Consider the following 21,775-nt stretch of genomic DNA (forward strand, 5'->3'; position numbering starts at 1 on the left):
TGTCCCCCCTGCCTGCCTTCCCAGGGGCTTTTAAATCGCCCCGGACAGCGGAGAAGTCCTCCGCTGTCCCGGGGCGATTTTAAAATGCCGCCCGCCAGCATTTTAAGATCGCCCGGACAGCGGAGAAGTCCTCCGCTGTCCCAGGGTTTTTTAAAATGCTGGGGGTGGGAAGAAAAGCCCTTGTCCCCCCCCCCCCCCAGCCTTCAGAAGAGGTCCGGGGACAGTCTGTCCCCGGACCTGGTCTGAAGGCGGTTTCCCTAGGAACGCATTAATTGATTTTCAATGCATTCCTATGGGAAACCGTGCATCGCAAGACGAAAAAACCGCAAGACGAAGAGACTTGCGGAACGAATTAATTTCGTCTTGCGAGGCACCACTGTAACTTATTTTGGAGCTTAGGGCTGGGGCTGGGTTGGTCTTCCCCCTACACTTGCCAAATTGTTCTTCCTGGGAGCAGGGCAGGATTTACCGTAGGTTTGATGAGGCCCTAAGCTTTCTGTGTCCAGCTGTCCTGTCAACAACAAATTGTTGCTGGTTTTTTGTGTTGAATCTATGCTATATGGTAATTTATGGGCCTAATAGGGATCTAAAGCCATTTGCCCATGTTGCCCTGCAACCAGTCCGTGCAGAATGTAGGCACCCTATATCTAGAAATGAGCAAACCAGTGATATTTTAGGGAGCAGGCTAGCAGGCGGGGCCCATTACTTACATCTAAGGAGCCTACACAACACAAAACACTGTTGCTGTGTGTAGGTTTCATTTGTTTTTTATCTTATATTTTGGAAATGTACATCTTTTTTTCCCTTTAAATTTTTGGGGGGCTTCCAAGAGAGTGGGCCCTAACCTATAGCTTGTTTAGCTTATACGTAAACGAAGCACTGCCTGGGAGGCAGGAAGCACATCTTCCCCAGTGGCCCTCAGGTCCCCTAACAGAGACCAGAGGGTGCTTCTCCACTCTGTATCACAACCTCCACACTCTTTCAACGATGGTGCCACATAGCTGACTCTGCGTGCACCAATTTATCATGCATTTTCCCTGAAAGAGCACCTGGTGGAAGAGAATTTGCCTAGCCAACACCACCCCAACCGCCCCATCTACTTATGATTAGCTGCAAAGGGTTGCTGCAAAGATTGCCGAGATGTGTGCGCTATTCGTGATTATCTGAAATGTTTGTCCGATGATGACCGTGACCCAACATTAACTGGAAGCTCCATCTCCCAAAAGAGCCGGTGTCTATAACTGCTCATTTTTGCTGCGTCCTTAGTTGGGTTCTAGTGTGGTGGTCGTTTGCTATCTCGAGCCTTTTCAGCTATGCAAACCTTGGTATTCGATAATATGGCAAAAGCATATGAATTGAGGTACACATTCCTGTACAGAGAGAGGGGGAGGGAGAGGGGGTCCGGCCAGCATAGCTGGGCTTCCACCAAATCCTGCAGCCGGCAGGATTGTGCCCATAGCTGTAATTCTTCGCTAACTCACAAGACAGCAACTCTTGAACTCCTCTCCCTGCTCAGCAGGGGAAGGGCGGGAGAAGTTTCTGACCCGCCAGGTCCACAAATGACAACATTTTGGAGGTCCCAGGTCGCAAGGTGGTTAGATTGGTCTCAACTAGGGCCAGGGCCTTTTCAGTACTGGCCCCGACTTGGTGGAACGCTCTGTCACAAGAGACCTGGGCCCTGCAGGACTTGACATCTTTCCGCAGGGCCTGCAAGACAGAGCTGTTCCGCCTGGCCTTTGGTTTGGACTCAGTCTGGCCCTTATGTTTCCCTCCCCTTATGATTTTGATTTATGGGCTACTATTAAAATGAGGCTGCATTTTAAATTGTATTTTAACCCATATTTTAATAAACTTTTTTTTTGTTTGATTGTTTGTCTCCCCCCCCCCCCAATTATGTTTTATTGTAATTTTATTGGTGTTAGCTGCCCTGTGCCCGGCTCTGGCTGGGGAGGGCGGGGTATAAATAAAAAAATAAAATTTTTATTATTATTATTATACACATTCAGGACTAAAGGGCTTCTGCTCTGGAGCCCAGGACCTGAATCAATGGATCCAAGTTACAATAAGGGAGATTCCAAACTAAACACCAGGAAGAGCTTTCTAACAGTGAGAGCTGAAAGATGGACTCTCTTGGAAAGTGATATAGACTCTCCTTTCCTTGGAGGTTTTTAAGCAGAGGTTGGATGGCCACCTGTTTATGTCCCCCAACCCCAACCTTGCCCCATCTTCCCACAGCTAACCACATTTTCTGGAGCAACAATTCCTGGGCAATCTGCTTTCCTCCAAGACGTCTTTTGCGAAAAGGTCTGCAAGGCCAAGACAACGGGAGTTGTCCCCAAGTCTGCTATGTCCTTTAATGTCCATGATCTATTAACGCTGGGCATGACCCTAGCTGTTCCTAACAAGAGCTTGCCTCCTTCCTACCAGTGTTCGTAATAAACGCGCAGGGTGTCACAGGGCCCTGCATCAATACAACACTACAGCACCAGGGGTGGGGGTGGCGCCATTGTGCCACGCAAACCGCTGTTGGACTCCCACTTTCCATCATCCAACCCACACAATTGGGGACAGTGCTGGGCATCCAGAAGGACAAAGGTGTCCTCCACAGTCCTACTCACCAACACCCAAGCAGAAGGGGCAGGGGCACATTTCTACAGTCGAAGGAAAACCCCAGCAGATGAATTGTTGCAGAAAGGAGACAAAATCAGAGGAACGTTTTTCCCACCAGCAAAAAGATTTGCTGGACCAAATTTGCCCCCCACACAAAACAAAAAGAACAAAAAATTTATTTAATAAACCAGTAAACAGAACACAGAAGAACAAGACGCATAAGGCACAGCACTTGAACTTTCTGCGTTGAGGGAAAAGATTGTCACACATGATCCTAATCATTAAAAACCTTTACATACTTGGCAGTAGGACGGATGCATGCATAGAATTTTAAATCTGTGATTAAGGCATAGTTGTTCACCTAGGAAAAAATGAAATGCCCTGCCCACCCTGAAATCATATCCTGGACCAAAGATTTTGATTGTTTTATACATCACTAGTGAATAATCATTCATTGCCAGCTATGTGATTGACAGGAACTGCAGAGAACATTGGAATAATGGGATCTTGAGGGTGGTGCATATTTGAAACCGCAGCAGCGAGATGCCTTATAGTCAGTCCTTTTGACTCCCCAGCAGTGCCACAAAGGTACCTCCTGCGCTGGCTCCTCCAACCTGTCACTCAACCGAGCCTTCCTTTGAAAAGCCTGGCCCACCAAGCCGACCAGGTAGGCTTCACCTGATACTGAACTTCCCCGTCTTCTCTGTACACGTTGATATCGCTCTGCCCCCCACCAGAGATGAAGGTCAGATTTACTCCTCCACACGTCACCATCAGTTTGGCATCGTCCTGCAGCACCACTGGCTCACGTGGAAATTCTTGCAAGGCCTTGTTGAGGCAGCTACGCAGCTCCTTCAAATCTCCCTGAGTCTCGGAGATGTTGGACGGCAGATCTTGGAGGACATCACTGATTCTGGCGAGACTGAGTGGCATTGGGTGGCGCCCAAGCCTTACCACATGGACTTCTGGGCTGGACTCATCGAGGATGTATGACGCTGTGCCGTTGATCCAGACCACTTCGATGTGGATTTCCCCTTTTCCGGAAACGAACTCCTGCTTTGTTCCGTTACACTGAAGGACCATCCTGGAGTTCTTCCGCACCATGGCTGGCTCCTCAGAAAACTTGTGAACAGCTTCCTCCAAGCACTTACGCATGGCTCCCTCTTGCGGCTCCTGCATCTCGGCTTCCAGTAGAGCCGCAAGACTGAGGTTTTTCTGTCCAACCAAGATGGCCGCTGTTGTGTTCTCCCCAGCTTTTGCCTTGTTGGCTTCAACGGGAGACTGCGGTCTCCACGGGGCCCAGAACAGAGCCCCGATAAAAGCCAGGGTGAGGAGGGTGAGGAAGGCAAGGAGAACCAGAATCAAAGTCCAGGTTTTTCGTTTGCCCAGAGGCCTGGTCGTCTGAGTCATAGTGGACTTGTCAGAGAAACTGGGCACGCCACATTCTATGCCGTAGAGCCATGATGGCGCAGAGCTTCGGGGTAAGATTCCCCAGAGTTTCTCTCTGTACGAGAATCTCTGCACAGGAATGAGCTTGCTGTCGTCCCCATCGTCCAGAAGCGGCTCAAACAGGTTGCTGTCATCCCTCATGCTGGCGAAATCTGGCAATGAAAAACAGTTAAAAAATCAGTGACTTCTGGGCATGTACACCTGAACGCCACCCTTCTGCTACATGTTAGCAGTTCTTCAAGCAGTGTGAAATTGAACAACTGTTTCTGGTTTTAAATGTTCAGGTTTGTCAGCGGTATTTTACCCTGAGGCCTTTATATTTTGCACAGAATGGCTAACGAATTCATTAGCCAATAATCAATTATTATAATAAATTTATAGTTTTCATTTCTATCCCACTCTTTCCTCCATACTTGGGTTCTCTCCTCTGTCTTCATTGTAATCCTCACAACAACCCCCACGAGGCAGATTAGGCAGGGAGTCATGTGACCAGCCCCAGGGTCACCCAATGGGCTTCATGGTCTCCCAGGTCCTAGTCTGACACTCTAACCACTACAACCACACTGGGTCCTTGAAGGTAAAAAGCGGAACACAAATGTAATACATCAATAATAAAAATGGTATGAGAAAAAAAATCTATGTTTTAACCTCCCTTTGGCTTCATTGATTATTGGTACATGGGATGTCGAGGGACGCGGGTGGCGCTGTGGGTTAAACCACAGAGCCTAGGACTTGCCGATCAGAAGGTAGGCGGTTCAAATCCCCGCGACGGGGTGAGCTCCCGTTGCTCAGTCCCTGCTCCTGCCAACCTAGCAGTTCGAAATCACGTCAAAGTACAGGTAGATAAATAGGTACCGCTCCGGCGGGAAGGTAAACCGTTTCCGTGCGCTGCTCTGGTTTGCCAGAAGCGGCTTAGTCATGCTGGCCATATGACCCGGAAGCTGTACGCTGGCTCCCTCGGCCAATAAAGCAAGATGAGCGCTGCAACCCCAGAGTCGGCCACGACTGGACCTAATGGTCAGGGGTCCCTTTACCTTTACCTATGGGATGTCGTAGAGTGCTTGGACATACCCCATTCCTGCCATCTGATCTGCACAAGTTATGTGTCTGTTCCCAGGCCCGATTTAAGTTGTGAATTCATGCCTTTAAGGTCCAAAACCATCTGGTTATCTGAAGGACAGTGTTCCTCTGCCTGCGCCTTCCCAAGTGTTTCAGTCCAAATCAGGCCTCTGCTCTGGATTCCTTCACCAGCTGAAGGGTGGTGAGTATATCTCTAATAATAACAATTTATTTCTTATACCCCACCCACCTGATTGGGTTGCCCCAGCTGCTCTGGGCAGCTTCCACCAAAATTACAAAGTGAAACAGCAGGGTCTTTTCTGTTGTGGGGCCAATCCTACGGAAAGCCCACCTTGGGAGACCTGCCTGGACCTAAAGCTGGGCATTTTTAGCATGGACAGAAGGCGGTTTAGGTTCGTTTTCTATTATGTCTTACATGTGGGTTTGGGTTCTGAGGATACTGTTGTTTGGGGCTATCGGTCACATCCACACCGTACATTTAAAACTTTATAACGTCACCTTAAAACGCACAGCTTCTCCCAATGAATCTTGGGAACTGTAGTTTTAGGCGTGCCGAGTTGTGAGGAGACCCTTAACAAACTACATTTCCCACGATTCTTTGTGAAAGGGGGAGTGGCGTAGTAAGACTGTTTTAAACGTACGGATGTGACTGTTTTCTGGATTTTCTGTTGTTCTCCTTACCGGCGACAGTAGAGGAGCGGAAGACACGACCAGAAGCAGGGACTCAAGCCACATAGATGGGGTGCACAGTGGAAATGAAAGGGATACAGCTCACAACCAGAGCAGCATCAGCTGTTGCTGGGGCAACAAAGGGTTGGGACTAGCTAGGAAGCAAAGGAAAATGGAGGGCTGGCATGGTGCTGTTGCCACGGTGATGGAAACACATCTCCCTGATGTACAACACCTGGAGGACTTCCTGCTGGTCCTTCTAGAACATGGGTAGGCAAATTAAGGCCAGGCTCGAATTTTCACATTACGGACCAATATAAAGCACAAACTACTAATTTCAGTTACAGATAGGTAGCCGTGTTGGTCTGCCATAGTCAAAACAAAAAAAATTCCTTCCAGTAGCACCTTAAAGACCAACTAAGTTAGTTCTTGGTATGAGCTTTCGTGTGCATGCACACTTCTTCAGATACACTGAAACAGAAGTTGCCAGATCCTTCTATATAGTGAGAAGGTGGGGAGGGGTATTACTCAGAAGCGTGGTGGGAATGGGTGATTGGCAGATAGCTGTGATGAGCCTGTTGATGACTCTTAACGACTGCAATAGGTCTTACAGGAAAAAGCAAGGGGTGAGAAGGTGAAAAATGGCTTTGTCATGTATAATGAGATAAGAATCCAATGTCTTTGTTCAGACCAGGTCTCTCCATGGTTTTAAGTTTGGTAATAAGTTGCAATTCAGCAGCTTCTCTTTCCAGTCTATTTCTGAAATTCCTTTGTAGTAAAACAGCTACTTTGAGATCTTGTATAGAATGTCCTGGGAGATTGAAGTGTTCTCCTACTGGTTTCTCTGTCTTGTGATTCTTGATGTCAGATTTATGTCCTGTCTTGTGATTCTTGATGTCAGATTTATGTCCGTTTATACTAATTTCAGCACTGCATGCAAATACTGTCTTACTGCGTGATTTCCTGATGCATCTGGCAAAAACAAGAAGAAAAAAAATCTGTCCTTCGAGCCGGAGTCGAACCAGCGACCTAAGGATGACTTTGGCAGCAGTCTACAGTCCTCCGCTCTACCAGCTGAGCTATCGAATGGACAAGCCTAGGGTGCTGTGCCTCACCTTTTAACTGTGGGTGTGGCACCTGCTGGATGTGGAACTGGAATTTCAATGGGAGATATTCCCTTTGAATGCCTTCCCCAGGCTTCCTGCCTCTCCACCAGCAAGCCTAAGATCTAAAGCATGGGTAGGCAAACTAAGGCCTGGGGGCTGGATCCGGCCCAATCACCTTCTAAATCCGGCCTACGGACAGTCTGAGAATCTGCGTGTTTTTACATGAGTAGAATGTGTCCTTTTATTTAAAATGCATCTCTAGGTTATTTGTGGGGCATAGGAATTAGTTCTCCCCCGCCCCCCCCCCAAAACAGTCTGGCCCCGCACAAGGTCTGAGGGACAGTGGACCGGCCCCCTGCTGAAAAAGTTTGCTGACCCCTGTTCTAGAAGGCATGAAAGGCTGGACAAAGGAAGCTGAGCTCGCTCTCAAGTCTGGGAGTGTCTGGCAGCAGCAACAGGAAGAGGAGGGTGTTGTAAACCTCCAGGGCTGAGGACCTCGAGTCAGCAGTAGGCCCAGGATGTGCCTGGTGGGGTAGAGCAAGCAGCCTGCACTGCACCCCCTAAGTTAACCTTCTTCCCTCACCACCCTATCCTAAGTGTTGAAGTCAGTTTCACATGCCAGTCTAGTTGGCTTCAGTGGGACAGCCTCCCTTAGTTGAAAAAGTCGACTTCCTTGGGTGACCTCCCTGGGGCGCAAGCCTGGGTGGTGTGTATGGAGGTCCTGGCCTGCCCAGGTGACAAGACCACACACACACACACCGGCCCTGCTGATGTGGTCCAAAGGACAGCAGAGCAATACATTTAGCACCATTTGGCTGCAGGAGTTGCCGAAAGGAGGCATACAAGGCCTTGCCTTAGTGACTACTCTCTTGATTTGTGTGCAGGGTTTACTCCTGAGTCTTTTCTTCTCCCAAATATATCCCGCAAGGCAGTGGAGGTTTAGGGTCTGAGTTTCCCTTCTCTCAGATGGACTGCCTTCCCAGGTTGATCAGCCCCATCTGCCCCAGGATATTGGGGTCAGCAAACTTATTCAGCAGGGGGCCAGTCCACTGCCTCTCAGACCTTGTTGGGGGCCGGACTATATTTTGAAGGAAAAAAATTATGAACAAATTCCTGTGCCCCACAAATGACCCAGAGATGCATTTTAAATAAAAGCACACATTCTACTCGTGTAAAAACATGCTGATTCCCGGACTGTCCGTGGGCCGGACTGAGAAGGCAATTTGGCCGGATCCGGCCCCCAGTCCTTAGTTTGCCTACTCATGGGCTACAGGTATAAAAATTGAGAAAAAGGCTAAAAGGCAAGCTGGAGTCCCCCCCCCCATTGTGCTACTGTTATCAACAGTTCAAACAATTACGGTAGCTATAAAGGAGATAAGGTGTAAGCCATTAGCCTCAGGAGAAGACCTCTCCCTCTCTGAACTGCATCTAAGTCAAGGAACTGATGCTCCTTGGGTGGCAACTACAATCTGCATTGTGGAAAGGCAGCATGGAAATAAATTTACTAAGCCAAGCAATCAGTGTGTGAACTTGCCAATCTGGACACCATGTGGTACCCTATTATTCACCCATAAACACACGCAAATGCACCCCACTCCTAGATTGGGTTAACTAGGAGATGGGGAGACTGAACACCAGAGAATAGCTATCATAACCACTGGTACTAAAATATATATTTTTAACAAGGCATCCACAGAAAGGCAAAAAAATAGGGCAATAGTGATTCACAAAGGGCAGGGATGTGAAAATAGGGGGCTGTCCCTGATAGGGGGCAGGATCAACTGGAGCATACTAATACATTGCAAGAGGAAAACTTTATTTTCTACCTGCTAAGCAACTGTATGTGGGTTAAGCCACAGAGCCTAGGACTTGCTGATCAGAAGGTTGGCGGTTCGAATCCCCACGACAGGGGGAGCTCCCGTCGCTTGGTCCCTGCTCCTGCCAACCTAGCAGTTCAAAAGCACGTCAAAGTGCAGGTAGATAAATAGGTACCGCTTGGGCGGGAAGGTATACGGCATTTCCGTGCGCTGCTCTGGTTCATCAGAAGCGGATTAGTCATGCTGGCCACATGACCCGGAAGCTGTACGCCGGCTCCCTCGGCCAGTAAAGCGAGAGGAGGGCCGCAACCCCAGAGTCGGTCACGACTGGACCTAATTACCTTTAAGCAACTGTAGGTAAAGCCCTGCCTGAAGCAAGGTGGCAACCCTGCTGACACTGGATCTAGGCTATTTGCAAGATTATCTAGGTTTGCAGGATTATCCCTCTCCCTTTTCAGAAGGGTCAACTGCAGACTCTGTATTTTGCAGGAGGGATTCAATCGCATACTGGAAAATCAGGTTTGTGCAATCATTAAAGCAGAACGAAGTGCTCTTGTGCAACAATCCGTGTTGTTGCTGTTTTTCAAAACAGACTTTCTGGGGTCGGCAAAGTAACAGGGAAATGCACTAAAGTGCAGGATAATACAACATGGAATTAACGCTCAATAAAGAGCGGATACATAGGGACGCGCGTGGCGCTGTGGGTAAAACCTCAGTGCCTAGCCGATCGCATGGTCGGCGGTTCGAATCCCCGCGGCGGGGTGCGCTCCCGTCGTTCGGTCCCAGCGCCTGCCAACCTAGCAGTTTGAAAGCACCCCCGGGTGCAAGTAGATAAATAGGGACCGCTTACCAGCGGGAAGGTAAACGGCGTTCCGTGTGCTGCGCTGGCTCGCCAGATGCAGCTTGTCACGCTGGCCACGTGACCCGGAAGTGTCTGCGGTCAGCGCTGGCTCCCGGCCTCTAGAGTGAGATGAGCGCACAACCCTAGAGTCTGGCAAGACTGGCCCGTACGGGTAGGGGTACCTTTACCTTTTAAAGAGCGGATACAGTACAGCCTCTGTACCGGTAAATCAACATCAATGCTCAGTAATATGAGCAGGCGTTGTCTAGCCATCCAATCAGGATGGCTATTTAACGCGCAGGTTGCCTGAAGGAGCCCTGGGAGAAACCCTTTCTTGCAAATTAGAAGCATTGTAACTTCAACAGGATTTCCGCCCTGGAAATTGCTCTTACCATCAGCCCCACCCACCCCAAACGGCAAGCTCCGCTTCCAAGATATTTGCAGACTGGAATCAGAGCGGCTCCAGTCGGGATCCAACCCGCCCCGCCCCCTTTCCGACCTGCTGAAACGGTTTGCAGCAACTGCTCCACACAGCCGCCTGCGTTGCGCGCAAAAAGCAACCGAAGGGCGCGCGCAGATCCCAAATACCGGGGCTGCAAAGGAGGGAAGATGGGGAAAGTGTCGTGGAACTGAGATCTAGAACGCAATTGTTATCATCGGAAAAGCAGCGCAGTTGGAGGGGGACGAGAGAAAAAAACAGGAGACGCGCAGGACTGCACCCTAACCACGCAAAAGACACGCACCCCAGAAATATGCTATTTACCTCTGCACCACCACTACGGGAGTCGGCTGAGCTGCGTAAACCCCTTGTTCTCGCGCAGCGTCCCTTCACCGCCCGAATCTCGATCCGCCCAGCTGATCCGGCCGCTTTACAGCCGCAGGCGATCACTCCTCGCTCGCTCCAGCCAATGGGAGGCGGTCCCAGAATTGCATCGTTAATCCGGTCTTAAAGGAAAACAAAATTAAAAAATTCCATCCGGTAGCACCTTAGAGACCAACTAAGTTTGTTATTAGTATGCGCTTTCGTGTGCATGCGCAAGGGTGGAGGGAAGAAGTTCAGCGCGCACAGGGGGGGGCGGGGACGTCAGGGGTGGGTCCAGTGGTCCGGGATCTAAGCTTGCTCTCTTAACTCTGTCGAGCGTAGACATTTAAAGTCGCTGATGGGGGAAATCAATTTTACGAGGCAAGACCCTTAGCAAAAGGTTGCTGTGCCGAGCGCGCTCGTAGAATCCTACAGTTGGAAAGGACCATCCTTATTTAGGCATATTCTCAGCCACTCAACTCACTCCCATTTGCCTGTATCTTGGCTTGTGGAAGAGAGCAAAGTTGCTCAGGTGCCCCACAGGGGACGCGGGTGGCGCTGTGGGTTAAATCACAGAGCCTAGGACTTGCCGATCAGAAGGTCGGCGGTTTGAATCTCCGCGACAGGGTGAGCGCCCGTTGCTTGGTCCCTGCTCCTGCTAACCTAGCAGTTTGAAAGCACGTCAAAGTGCAAGTAGATAAATAGGTACCGCTCTGGCAGGAAGGTAAACGGCATTTCCGTGCACTGCTCTGGTTTGCCAAAAGCGGCTTAGTCATGCTGGCCACATGATCCGGAAGCTGTATGCCGGCTCCCTTGGTCAATAAAGCGAGATGAGCGCCGCAACCCCAGAGTCGGTCACGACTGGACCTAGTGGTCAGGGGTCCCTTTACCTTTACCTGGCTTGTGGAAGACAGCAAAGTTGCCCAGGTGCCCCACAGGCTGTGGGAGGTTAACCTGCAGCCCTCCAAACAGTGCAGAACCACAGCTCCCATCATCCCTCAACATTGGCCACATGGCCTGATGGAAGCTGAGGTCCAAAATTTCTGGAGGACAGTGGATTGGAGGTGGTTGGTAAGTTAGAAGAAAAACTGCTCCTTTTTCCTTTTGGGGGATCCAAGAGCCCGTAAAGAGTCCTTAAGTGGGTTCCCTATCGGTAGCAACAGAGGCCAACCAGAGTATGGTGTGTTGTTGTTTAGTCGTTTAGTTGTTTCCGACTCTTCGTGACCCCATGGACCAGAGCACGCCAGGCACTCCTGTCTTCCACTGCCTCCCGCAGTTTAGTCAAGAGAGTATGGTATATTGAGAATCCCCTTCATGGATCACTGTCTTGCCGTGGCAAAGGGGCTTGAATAACTCAGAGAAGCTATGAACTATGCCGAGCAGGGCACCCAAGATGGACAGGACATAGTGGAGAGTTTTGACCAAACATGATCCACCTGGAGGAGGAACCGGCAAGCCACTCCAGTATCCCTGCCAAGAAAACTCCATGGACAAAGACAACAGAGTATGGTATATTGAGAAGCAAAGCAGCTAGTAAGCCTGATCTTTATTAAACTGTTGCAGCAGGGTCCTCACTCCCCATGTGCAGGAGAGAACCCTGAATGATGGTGCGCAAGCCCTTATATAGACTCTTGAAATTGCCCACCCTGTAGCCTAAGACCCCCCCCCCTGAAATGTGCATACATCACAGGAGGCCATCTACAGCAGAAATCCTGTCTGCCAGGATACCTGATAATGGTCACTGATTGCATTACCTGGGCAGTCTGGCCATTCTTTGGCGATGGTTAATGCTTCAGTTCCTGAATCCAGGTCACAGGCTCACCCTATTCATACACAAATATGACCTTAAGACAGGATCTGTAAGCAAAAGACAATGGGGAGGCTTTCCCATTTCCTTCCTCCTTGCAGAGAAATATTTGAGGTCAATTTGGGAGAGTCAAAATGGCTTCTGGATTGCTCTCCTGTACTATTTTGGACACATGGTCTATATACTTATGTATGTGTTTGCCTTGTACATTTATGAACATTTAATTTATATTTGAGACCTTAGAATTCTTGTAACAGGTAGGGGTTACGAGTCTCTCTTGGCGTGAGGGCTGCATTTATGCACATTCTCTCATGCAGATATCAGGATGCATCAAGATAATACTTTGGGAGTTCCAGCCACCCTGGCCCAGGGACAGAACTCTGCCAAAGTTTCTAGTCTACTTCTTCCACCCACACAGGAGAAAGCAGCAAGTGAGCGAGTTATAGTCTGTGGTGGGGGAAGGTGTCATAGGAATTGGCAGGCACATTGCAGCTTAGCCTCACACACTAGCAGGCTACTTTTAAAGTTTTACTTATTACATCCAAAGGTCTGGTTCATGCATTGTTCCATGCAACAGCAAAGAGAACGCAGGTAGATTGCTCTTGCGTGCAAAATACACAATGCAGTTTCGAACATGCAGTCTGAACTTGGATCAAGGGCAGACATGTCCGTCCTGGTCGGTTACATGGCTGAAAGAGATGGAGGAAGAGAAACAACTCACCTCCTCCTAAAAGAGAGGTGGGGTTGACCTAGCTAAGTCTAGGAACAGAACTCGGTGGTCTTAACCCCTTCATGCACTAACTAGCACATATGCATAGCTATGTTTGAATGCAATTTCGCATGGAGTAAAGCTGCTGCTGGCGAGTGGAATGCAGACTACTGGGAAAGGGCATGGGCTGGGACGTTAGACAGGAGCACCCCACATGGCAACATTTTGTTGTAGGTCTCACTCATCGCCGCTTGCAGTGTGCGATGCTCCTACACAAGCCCATGCCCTACAAAGACCAAAGCATACATTTTGTATGCAAGAAAGTTTTATTTGTTTGACATATTTTGCCAAGTATTGCACAAAAGGTATACAAGTACAAACCATCACCACAGAAGAAGAGGAAGAGCTGGATGGGGCTTGAGAGCAAATGAATACATTCAAGATCAGTATAGACAAATCTGTTGATCCTTTTCCACACAGGTGGGTGCTCCAAAAATATTCAGGCTGGCATAGGAGAGGGAGGGCTTGGCTATAGTACCAATCACACACTATGAAGTTTAGCTATGCTTAATAAACCCCTAGGAACAATGACAACAAATAGTTCCTCTGCAAGATCAACTGAAGCTAATTAGATTAGTGCAAGGAGAGATCTGTAACCAGCCTCCCATTCATTCCAGGAGGGGACAGGCAGGAAAGACCTGAGGAGGAGCACCCCCTCTTTCTTGCAAGCCAAATTTACTTTTCTGATTTGTGGCCCAGCTTAACAGCACTATTTAGGCCACTCAAAGAACCATACCCAACATGAAGCTTTCTAAACAACCGTTTGTCCAATCGGCACTTGCAGTGTAAATGACCGGGGATACGGCCACTGTTATCAGCAGGCTGGCATCGGACACAGTGATAGGTCTCTGTATTGCATTGATTCTTCCAAAGCACTCGAACAATAGTTTTAGTAAAATGGAGGGGAAAAATCGCTCCTTGCATGAGAGCACATTTGCTATTTCACACTGTAAGCTTACGGAAAGTGCAACAGTGCTACCCCAAAACCTGTGAGCTAACCATCTGGAGTATTGTGAATTAAAAACCCACTCAGATTATTATGACATTAAAACCCACTAGTGGGATTTGATGCACACGAGAGTTCAATGCGCTGCAATGCTCAAGATCATGTCCAAAAACATTGGCCTCCTTGCCTTTATCCATCATGGTTGAAGTAGAAACCAAGCTGAGAATAGAAGAAGCTAAGAGCTACAAATCTCACATTTGGCTCACATTTCTTACTTGACCCTTGAGTTTTGAAGGCGAGCACACCCTCACTAAGAGGTTTTCCATGCGGCATTTAGGATGAAGCTGGGCAAAAACAGAGAAGCAGGCACCCCTAGAAAAGGAAGCTGTTTACATTTCTATTTCTGGTGGAAGGCTTGAGTTTTATCAGCTGGGCACATTCCAGGCTTGATGACTCGGCATCAAGAGGCTTCTTCAGAGAACCATGAGGCTCTTTGATCAAACTGGGGTTTTTTAATAAGGCTAGATTGAGCTAGATCATGTTTTAAGATAAATCACATCTTCATCCTAGGGAAGAGAGAGACACACAAGCCAGACTGAAATCGTTTCTAACTGCAGCAGTGTTGTTGGTTTTTTTTGTCTGTAAAGATCAGATCTTGAGTACTGAGAATCTTTTGCTTTTGTACCGTACAACAAATTCTCTCTGTAGGTGCTGGAAGAATTGTGGTAGAGCTGAAACTTCAAAATAGGAGAGTCAGGTGCAAGTCAGGTGCTTTGGATGGCAACCAGGTTAGTCACTGGGCTACTTGGATGAGACCGTTCAGGTCCAGTTCGCTTCATTCCCCACTTGGTTGAGTTCTTGGGTGAACTGAGAAATGATGTTCATCTCTTGCTCAATGGCTTGAAGCCTCTCTTCAACGGTGGACAAGGTCTTCTGCAGCCTGTCCATAAGACTCCTCAGTGCATCCTGGTTCATCAAGACCTTGCAGAGAGCTTCTTGGTTCTTCAGGATGGCATCTGTGCAGAGGAAAGAACTTGTTTATATGTCACCGTTCCTCCAAAGCTGCCTTGAGCACTGGAATGATTCTCCACCCAACCCCATTTTATCCTACCCTATTAGGTTGAATGGGACACGGGTGGTGCTGTGGGTTAAACCACAGAGCCTAGGACTTGCCGATCAGAAGGTCGGCGGTTCGAATCCCTGCGATGGGGTGAGCTCCCGTTGCTCGGTCCCTGCTCCTGCCCACCTAGCAGCTCGAAAGCACATCAAAGTGCAAGTAGATAAATAGTACCGCTCCGGCGGGAAGGTAAACGGCGTTTCCGTGTGCTGCTCTGGTTCGCCAGAAGAGGCTTAGTCATGCAGGCCACATGACCCGGAAGCCGTACACTGGCTCCCTCGGCCAATAAAGCGAGATGAGCGCCGCAACCCCAGAGTCGGCCACGACTGGACCTAATGGTCAGGGGTCCCTTTACCTTTATTAGGTTGAATGGGGATATGAATCTGGACCTCCTTGGTCCACCTAGTCCCGGGGTTAGCAACCTTTTTCAGCAGTGGGCCGGTCCACCATCCCTCAGACCATGTTGTGGGCCGGACTATATTTTTTTTGGGGGGGGGTGTGGAAATGATCGAATTCCTATGCCCCACAAATAACCCAGAGATGCATTTTAAATAAAAGCACACATTCTACTTATGTAAAACACACTGATTCCCAGACCGTTCATGGGCCGGATTTAGAAGGCAATTGGGCCAAATCCAGCCCATGGACCTTAGGTTGCCTACCCCTGACCTAATCCAACTACTGCAGACCTGGGCTCTCAAACATAGCTTAAAGCAGCGTCTCCCACCCAGGTGCCCTTCAGGAATTGGTGGGTTGCAACTTCCACCATCCCTGGGCCACTGGACATGCAGGCTGGGCTCGATCAGAGTTGTACAAAACTTCTGGAGGGCACTGGATTGGGGAAGGATAAATTAATACTGGGGTTGCTAATCACCCAAATTGCATGCTTATAAGCAAGCATAGGCAAACTCGGCCCTCCAGATGTTTTGGGACTACAATTTCCACCATCCCTGACCACTGGTCCTGTTAGCTAGGGATGATGGGAGTTGTAGTTCCCAAACATCTGGAGGGCCGAGTTTGCCTGTGCCTGCTTATAAGTATAAACGTGGCCATCTAAAGGCAGGCAGAGGGAGAGGACATTAATTTTACTTAGGTTGCATACACATCACACATTTAAACAACCTAAGGCTACTGGGAGGGACGCGGGTGGCGCTGTGGGTTAAACCACAGAGCCTAGGACTTGCCGATCAGAAGGTCAGCGGTTTGAATCCCCGTGACAGGGTGAGCTCCCGTTGCCCGGTCCCAGCTCCTGCCAACCTAGCAGTTCGAAAGCATGTCAAAGTGCAAGTAGATAAATAGGTACCACTCCAGCGGGAGGATAAACAGCGTTTCCGTGTGCTGCTCTGGTTTGCCAGAAGCAGTTTAGTCATGCTGGCCGCATGACCCTGAAGCTGTACGCCAGCTCCCTTGGCCAATAAAGCGAGATGAGCGCTGCAACCCCAGAGTTGGTCACGACTGGACCTAATGGTCAGGGGTCCCTTTACCTTTACCTAAGGCTACTGGGAGCTGTCATTTGTTAAGGGTGCTGGGAACTGTTGCCCTGTGAGGGGTAACAGTATATCCCAGGTTTCTTGGGCTGGTGGGCAGGATGTGCTTTAGATCTGTAGCGTGTCTGCACCCTTAGCTACACCACTGGAGAAAAGCACAGAATCCGTCGAGCCATTTGGCTTCTAGGTCAGCCAAATCCACATTCACCAGCAGAGAATTCTTACCGAGCTCCCTGCCGCTGCCCAGATGCATCCCAGAGGCTGCCTTTGAAGGAGAAGCTGCCTGCAGTGGCTGCTGTGGTGACAGCGGTGACAGCGGCGGTGGCAGCGGTGAAATTGACGGTGACAGTGGTGACAGCACTGGTTGTAGCTGACTTTGCTGTAGCCCTTCATCAGGGACCTCTTGAGAGCTGTCTTGATGTTCTTGGTACGCAAACACATGCCCTATTTTGGGGAGAGAGAGAAAGCAATCATGGCATGCGTGGGCCCAGCCCAATACTTTATGTGTCCCCAACAGATGATTCTCATTTCAACATTAGTGTTTGGACAGCACCTTTCAGGCTGGCCTTGGGGCATATTAATACACACCTTTTGTCCTCCTGGCAGATGAGAATGACTGGGGGAGCTCAGGAGCAACAGCTGGAGAGATTACCATTACCAGCACCACCTCTGTCGTTACTGCCCCCCTTTGCCTAATAGTAGGCAAATCTAAACCCACGGCATTTCCGTGCGCTGCTCTGGTTCGCCAGAAGCGGCTTAGTCCTGCTGGCCACCTGACCCGGAAGCTGTACACCGGCTGCCTCGGCCAATAAAGCGAGATGAGCACCGCAACCCCAGAGTCGGTCACGACTGGACCTAACGGTCAGGGGTCCCTTTACCTTTACCTAGGGCGGACCATGGCTACTACACATTTGATTTGGGGCTTATCCCTACTGTCGTTTAATGTGGAGAGTAAGTTTTCCAAACCACTGTTAATTCTCTCTTGTCCACGTGACCTTCTCCTCTAAATCCCTGCCTTTCCATATTTTCCGTCCCAGATTTTCTCGTACCTTCTCCTTTTCGGAGTATCCCAGGGTGGATTTGATTTAAATCAAATCAGTTTAAATCATGATTTAAATCACTAGTCAGTAAGACTTGATTTAAATCTTCTTTTTCTTTTACAGAAAGACTCATTCTTGCTGGTATTATCTTAATATTTACAACCAGATGAAGGTTTCATTTTCAGAATAACAAATTTTCAGAGTACCGTATTTTTCGCCCTATAGGACGCACTTTTTCCCCTCCAAAAATGAAGGGGAAATGTGTGTGTGTCCTATGGGGCGAATGCAGGCTTTCGCTAAAGCCTGGAGAGCGAGAGCTCCCGCTGCTTGCGGAGAGTTGCCTGCATGCTGAAGCCTGCGCGCGCTCAGCTCAGCGTGCCCAGGCTTCGCACACCTCTCAGCAAGCAGCGGGAGCGCTCCCACGGCTTGCAGAGAGCTGCCTGTTTGGGGGCTGGGGTGGGGGGAAGCTCGAGCTTCCCCCGCCCCAGCCCCGCGCTTGGGGGGGAAATAATTTTTTTCCCTTTATTTCCCCCCCAAAAAACTAGGTGCACCTTCTGGGACGGTGCGTCCTATAGGGCGAAAAATACGGTACTTTTTACAGTTATATCAAAAATTACTGATTTGGTTATACTATTAGAAATACATTGACAGATAACTATGAAATTATTGTGAGGTTTAATAAGTTAACTGTTTATATTTGGACAACTTTTCTGCTGTACTTTATTGGGAGGAGAAAAATAATCATTTCCTTCATAACAATTTAAACAATTTATAAAACAATTATAGCATATGTATCCATGTTTGTTAACTGATGTGGTTAAACAGTTTTTTGTTTTTTTAAAAAAAGCATTAGACTGAGTTTTAGCACACATGAAAAACTTAAAACAAATCCTTATTTCCTGATGAATAGCTTTTTGACTATAATGTAACTTAAATAGAAAACTATCTTTAGAAAGATTTTCTCTCCAAAAGCATTTTATTTTAAAAATCCAATTTAAATTTTAAAAATCCATTTTTATTTTTAAAAAATCATTGATGTTTATCCACCCTGGAGTATCCCTTGTATGAGAAAATTTGATCTGAGGGTGGGGAAAGGATAGGAAGGCAGCAATTTGGAGAACATCATACAAACAAAGCAGAATTCACATCACATCAAACAGTAAGGACATCCCTGAGTCCTCTGGCTCTCCTCAGCTTAGAGGGGGAAGGGGCCAAGGTCCGCCACCACTATTCATTTCTCTTTAAGTCATATCCACACAATATATTTAAAGCACATTTCTCTCCCCCCCCCAAAAAAAAACTACCCTTGCAGAGCTACAATTCCCAGCACTCTTAGCAAACCACAGCTCCCTGAAATTATTTTGCCATGTGCTTTAAATGTATGGAATGGATGCGAGCTAAGTTAGGTATGAAACCCTCAAAAGTTCCAGAGGAATGGCAGTTTGTTCTTGGGACTCAGTCAAATCACTGATTTGAAGGGTTCCTCTTGTGAGATTTTGCTCCTCAAAGTAGTTCGGAGTCCAAGAGTGACTCCATCCCACATATCAGCATATAACAATTCACCACAATTAAGTTCTCCTGCCCAAGGCCTACCAAAACCCAAGCTGTGTAAACAGCAGTACTTTTGACCGCTTCCTATTCATGACAAAGGAGCTTGTGGAGGAAAACATCCTAGTGCCATGGTTTTCAACGTGGCACCTTGGGGTGCCATGACTGATACCACAGGCAACACTGGCCCCTGTCCCTCTTTCCTTCCCTCCCCCCCCATACCTTCTTACATCTCTGCCTCCCAAAGGCTTGCACAGCTGCTTGTTGCAGTAGCTACAAGCTCCCCAGGTGAATGGTGCCTCTGGGGCTGGCCAGAGGGTGCTTCCCAGGCTCCTGTGGGGCAGTGTGAGGAGGCACCTTTCTTTGGGGCAGGGGGGCAGCTCAGAGACCAGGGGTGACAGCTGTGGCTGCCCAAAAGACTACCAAGGAAAGAGGAGGCTGGGGGAACCCTCCACAAAGGAGTGTGTTTGAAAAATGGTGAGAGGCTGCCAGCTCTGCAGGAAAGGGGTGACATAACTGGACTTCTGAGCCCCACAGGGGTGTCACAAAAAGAATGTACAGTGGTATACCTCAGGTCGCAGATGCTTCAGGTTACAGACTCCGCTATCCCAGAAATAGTACCTTGGGTTAAGAACTTTGCTTCAGGATGAGAACAGAAATCGCGTGGCGGCAGCAGGAGGCCCCATTAGCTAAAGTGGTGCTTCAGGTTAAGAACAGTTTCATGTTAAGAACGGACCTCCAGAACAAATTAAGTTCTTAACCCGAGGTACCACTGTAGTTGGTCAAGAGAGCCATGGACTCAACAAGGTTGAAAACCTAGTGGATTTCAGCCCAATGGCTCACACCTGTCCCAGTTCCAGCTTTGCTGACCTTAAAGGCATTGGTCTACTCAAGGTAACAGTCTCCTCTTAGCAAGCTTTCTTTCTTTTTATTAAATGGGCCTTTTCCCACTTCCTCCCTTAACTGGAAATCCTGATGGGTAAGTCACAGAATAGGGAATGTAAGGCAACTGGCCTTTCCGGAGTGAGTTTGAAGAACTGGGGCTTCCACTGGGCCTATCCTCCTGGGATAGGAAGAGCATCTATCAAGGTGAGCTCCAAGTCTCCAAGTGCTTAGCAGACTGGACACACCCCAAAGAAAAGTTGGAGACAGCTACACTGCTGGCTTTCTCTTTTTGGTGGCAAGATTTAAAAGGAGGATTTCAGAGCGAGAACAAATGTTCAGAACCAAACAGACTAACAAAAACAACACACCCACGCACCAAACTCTCACAATCTTTAAAAGATCCCATCAATTTAGCAGCAGGAACCATAGCCAAGATGTGCCCCCTCCTACCCTGCCCTTTCGCTCCCGAGGTTATTTTGGGAACGGTAAGTGTTTAGCGTTGCATTTTAAATAGTTATTAATGACAACTGCAACAGTAAAAATGTAGGTACATAGCCAAAAAGGGGCTCAGCCCCGACCCCGTTTTCATTTAATCATAATGTCCAACAGCTCATCTGCCCATGTGCAGAGTGCATTTGCCTCACTAGCCAACTACGCCTTTGCATATCTGTGATTGAGGCGCAGTTAACTGAAGAGAAAACGAATCTCCTAACTCCGATAGAGAAAGGTGAAGCAATCCACCTCCTTTTAAAATATATATATATATATATATATATATATTTTAAAGTCGAGCTTGAAACCCCCTCACTAGAGCAATGCCGCTGTGGAAAGGGATTAAAAAGTTCTTCCCAGTAACTGAGCCCTGGAGAATCAGGCGCTGCTGCTCACCCAGTTCGGCTTTCAAGTCTTCTTTCAGGGCGACGGCGCTTTCCACCAGGGCCAAGATCCTCGCCCCCATCTCCTCCAGCCTGACTCGCCCTGCCATGCCGGCAACCTCGCTTCACGCCCCAGCTGATCGCCCCCCCCCCCAATGATTATATAGGTGCAGAGTTGCAGCCGGACGCCGAGCGCTGCTTCCCGGCTTCCCCCCTGCGGTTTCCCTTCAGGTCCGCCTCGAGCCGAGGCCAATCAGGGCTCCCGTATTTTTTCCTCCGGCTTCGTTCGATTGCCTTGGTGGGGGGGGGGGGTCAAAGCGGGGAAATGGTGTGGGCGGCGGCCGCTTTTGCTCTCTTTTCATTCCGTTCTTCGTCTAAACGCTTTCTTCCTCGTTTTCAGTCGGGTTCTTCAGCTATCCTTTCATTGCCGCCGCCTCCGCTATTGTGCTTTTTAGAGCAGAGTGGTTCTCAAACTTTTTCTCTCTGGGCCGCGCCGATTTATTTATTTTTGATAGAAATTCATGGAGGGGGGGAGAGAGGGAGGGACATCGCTTGTGATTTGTAAGAGTATCGCTTGATGCTCTTGCTCTCGTTTTGAAAAGGGTATCCATCCATATTCTGCAAATAAATTATTCTGATACCACGCAACACTAAAATGTTTAAATGTCTCTTTATCGTTGAATCTTTCTGCCACACCCTTTGAGAACCGCTGTTGTAGAGAATTTCTCTATCCTATTTACACAGGCCAAGTTATTTGTAGGAAATGACCCCGCTCCCGGGCATTTAGGCTTTCTTACTCGTTTATTTCCGTTTTGTCGACTGTTTTACTATCCAAAAGTTCTCAAAACAATTTATATGCTCTCTCTCTCTCTCTATTACATTTTATATCCCGTCTTTCCTCCAGGGAGCTCAGGGTGTGGCCCTACA

The 21,775-nt window shown here is 48.5% G+C and overlaps 2 protein-coding genes and 1 non-coding gene across 5 annotated transcripts; all 3 read right to left on the reverse strand.

Annotated features, from left to right (window-relative positions):
• Window positions 1-2,770: 2,770 nt before the first annotated feature.
• On the reverse strand, window positions 2,771-10,588 carry LOC114588508 (uncharacterized). Of its 3 annotated transcripts, none has more exons than XM_028713861.2 (2): window positions 10,316-10,588; window positions 2,771-4,211 (listed from the first exon to the last, which is right to left on the reverse strand). In XM_028713861.2, the coding sequence occupies exon 2, from the start codon at window positions 4,198-4,200 to the stop codon at window positions 3,232-3,234; it is 969 nt and encodes a 322-aa protein (XP_028569694.2). In that variant the 5' UTR covers window positions 4,201-4,211; window positions 10,316-10,588; the 3' UTR covers window positions 2,771-3,231. The 3 variants fall into 3 exon arrangements, with proteins under 3 accessions (XP_028569694.2, XP_028569693.2, XP_028569695.2); XM_028713860.2 differs by having other exon boundaries at window positions 10,336-10,586; XM_028713862.2 differs by lacking the exon at window positions 10,316-10,588 and adding an exon at window positions 5,821-6,186.
• Window positions 6,810-6,898, reverse strand: TRNAY-GUA (transfer RNA tyrosine (anticodon GUA)). The gene is given in 2 exon segments: window positions 6,810-6,845; window positions 6,861-6,898. It is a non-coding gene; the product is annotated as a tRNA-Tyr (tRNA).
• A 2,627-nt stretch (window positions 10,589-13,215) lies between the features above and the next one.
• LOC144327038 (uncharacterized) lies at window positions 13,216-21,231 on the reverse strand. The gene is made up of 3 exons (XM_077925157.1): window positions 20,862-21,231; window positions 16,726-16,944; window positions 13,216-14,912 (listed from the first exon to the last, which is right to left on the reverse strand). Exons 1-3 carry the CDS (start codon window positions 20,956-20,958, stop codon window positions 14,716-14,718), a joined length of 513 nt encoding a protein of 170 aa, XP_077781283.1. The 5' UTR covers window positions 20,959-21,231; the 3' UTR covers window positions 13,216-14,715.
• Window positions 21,232-21,775: the final 544 nt, after the last annotated feature.

Source organism: Podarcis muralis, chromosome 2, assembly GCF_964188315.1.
Source record: "Podarcis muralis chromosome 2, rPodMur119.hap1.1, whole genome shotgun sequence".
NCBI lineage: Eukaryota > Metazoa > Chordata > Lepidosauria > Squamata > Lacertidae > Podarcis > Podarcis muralis.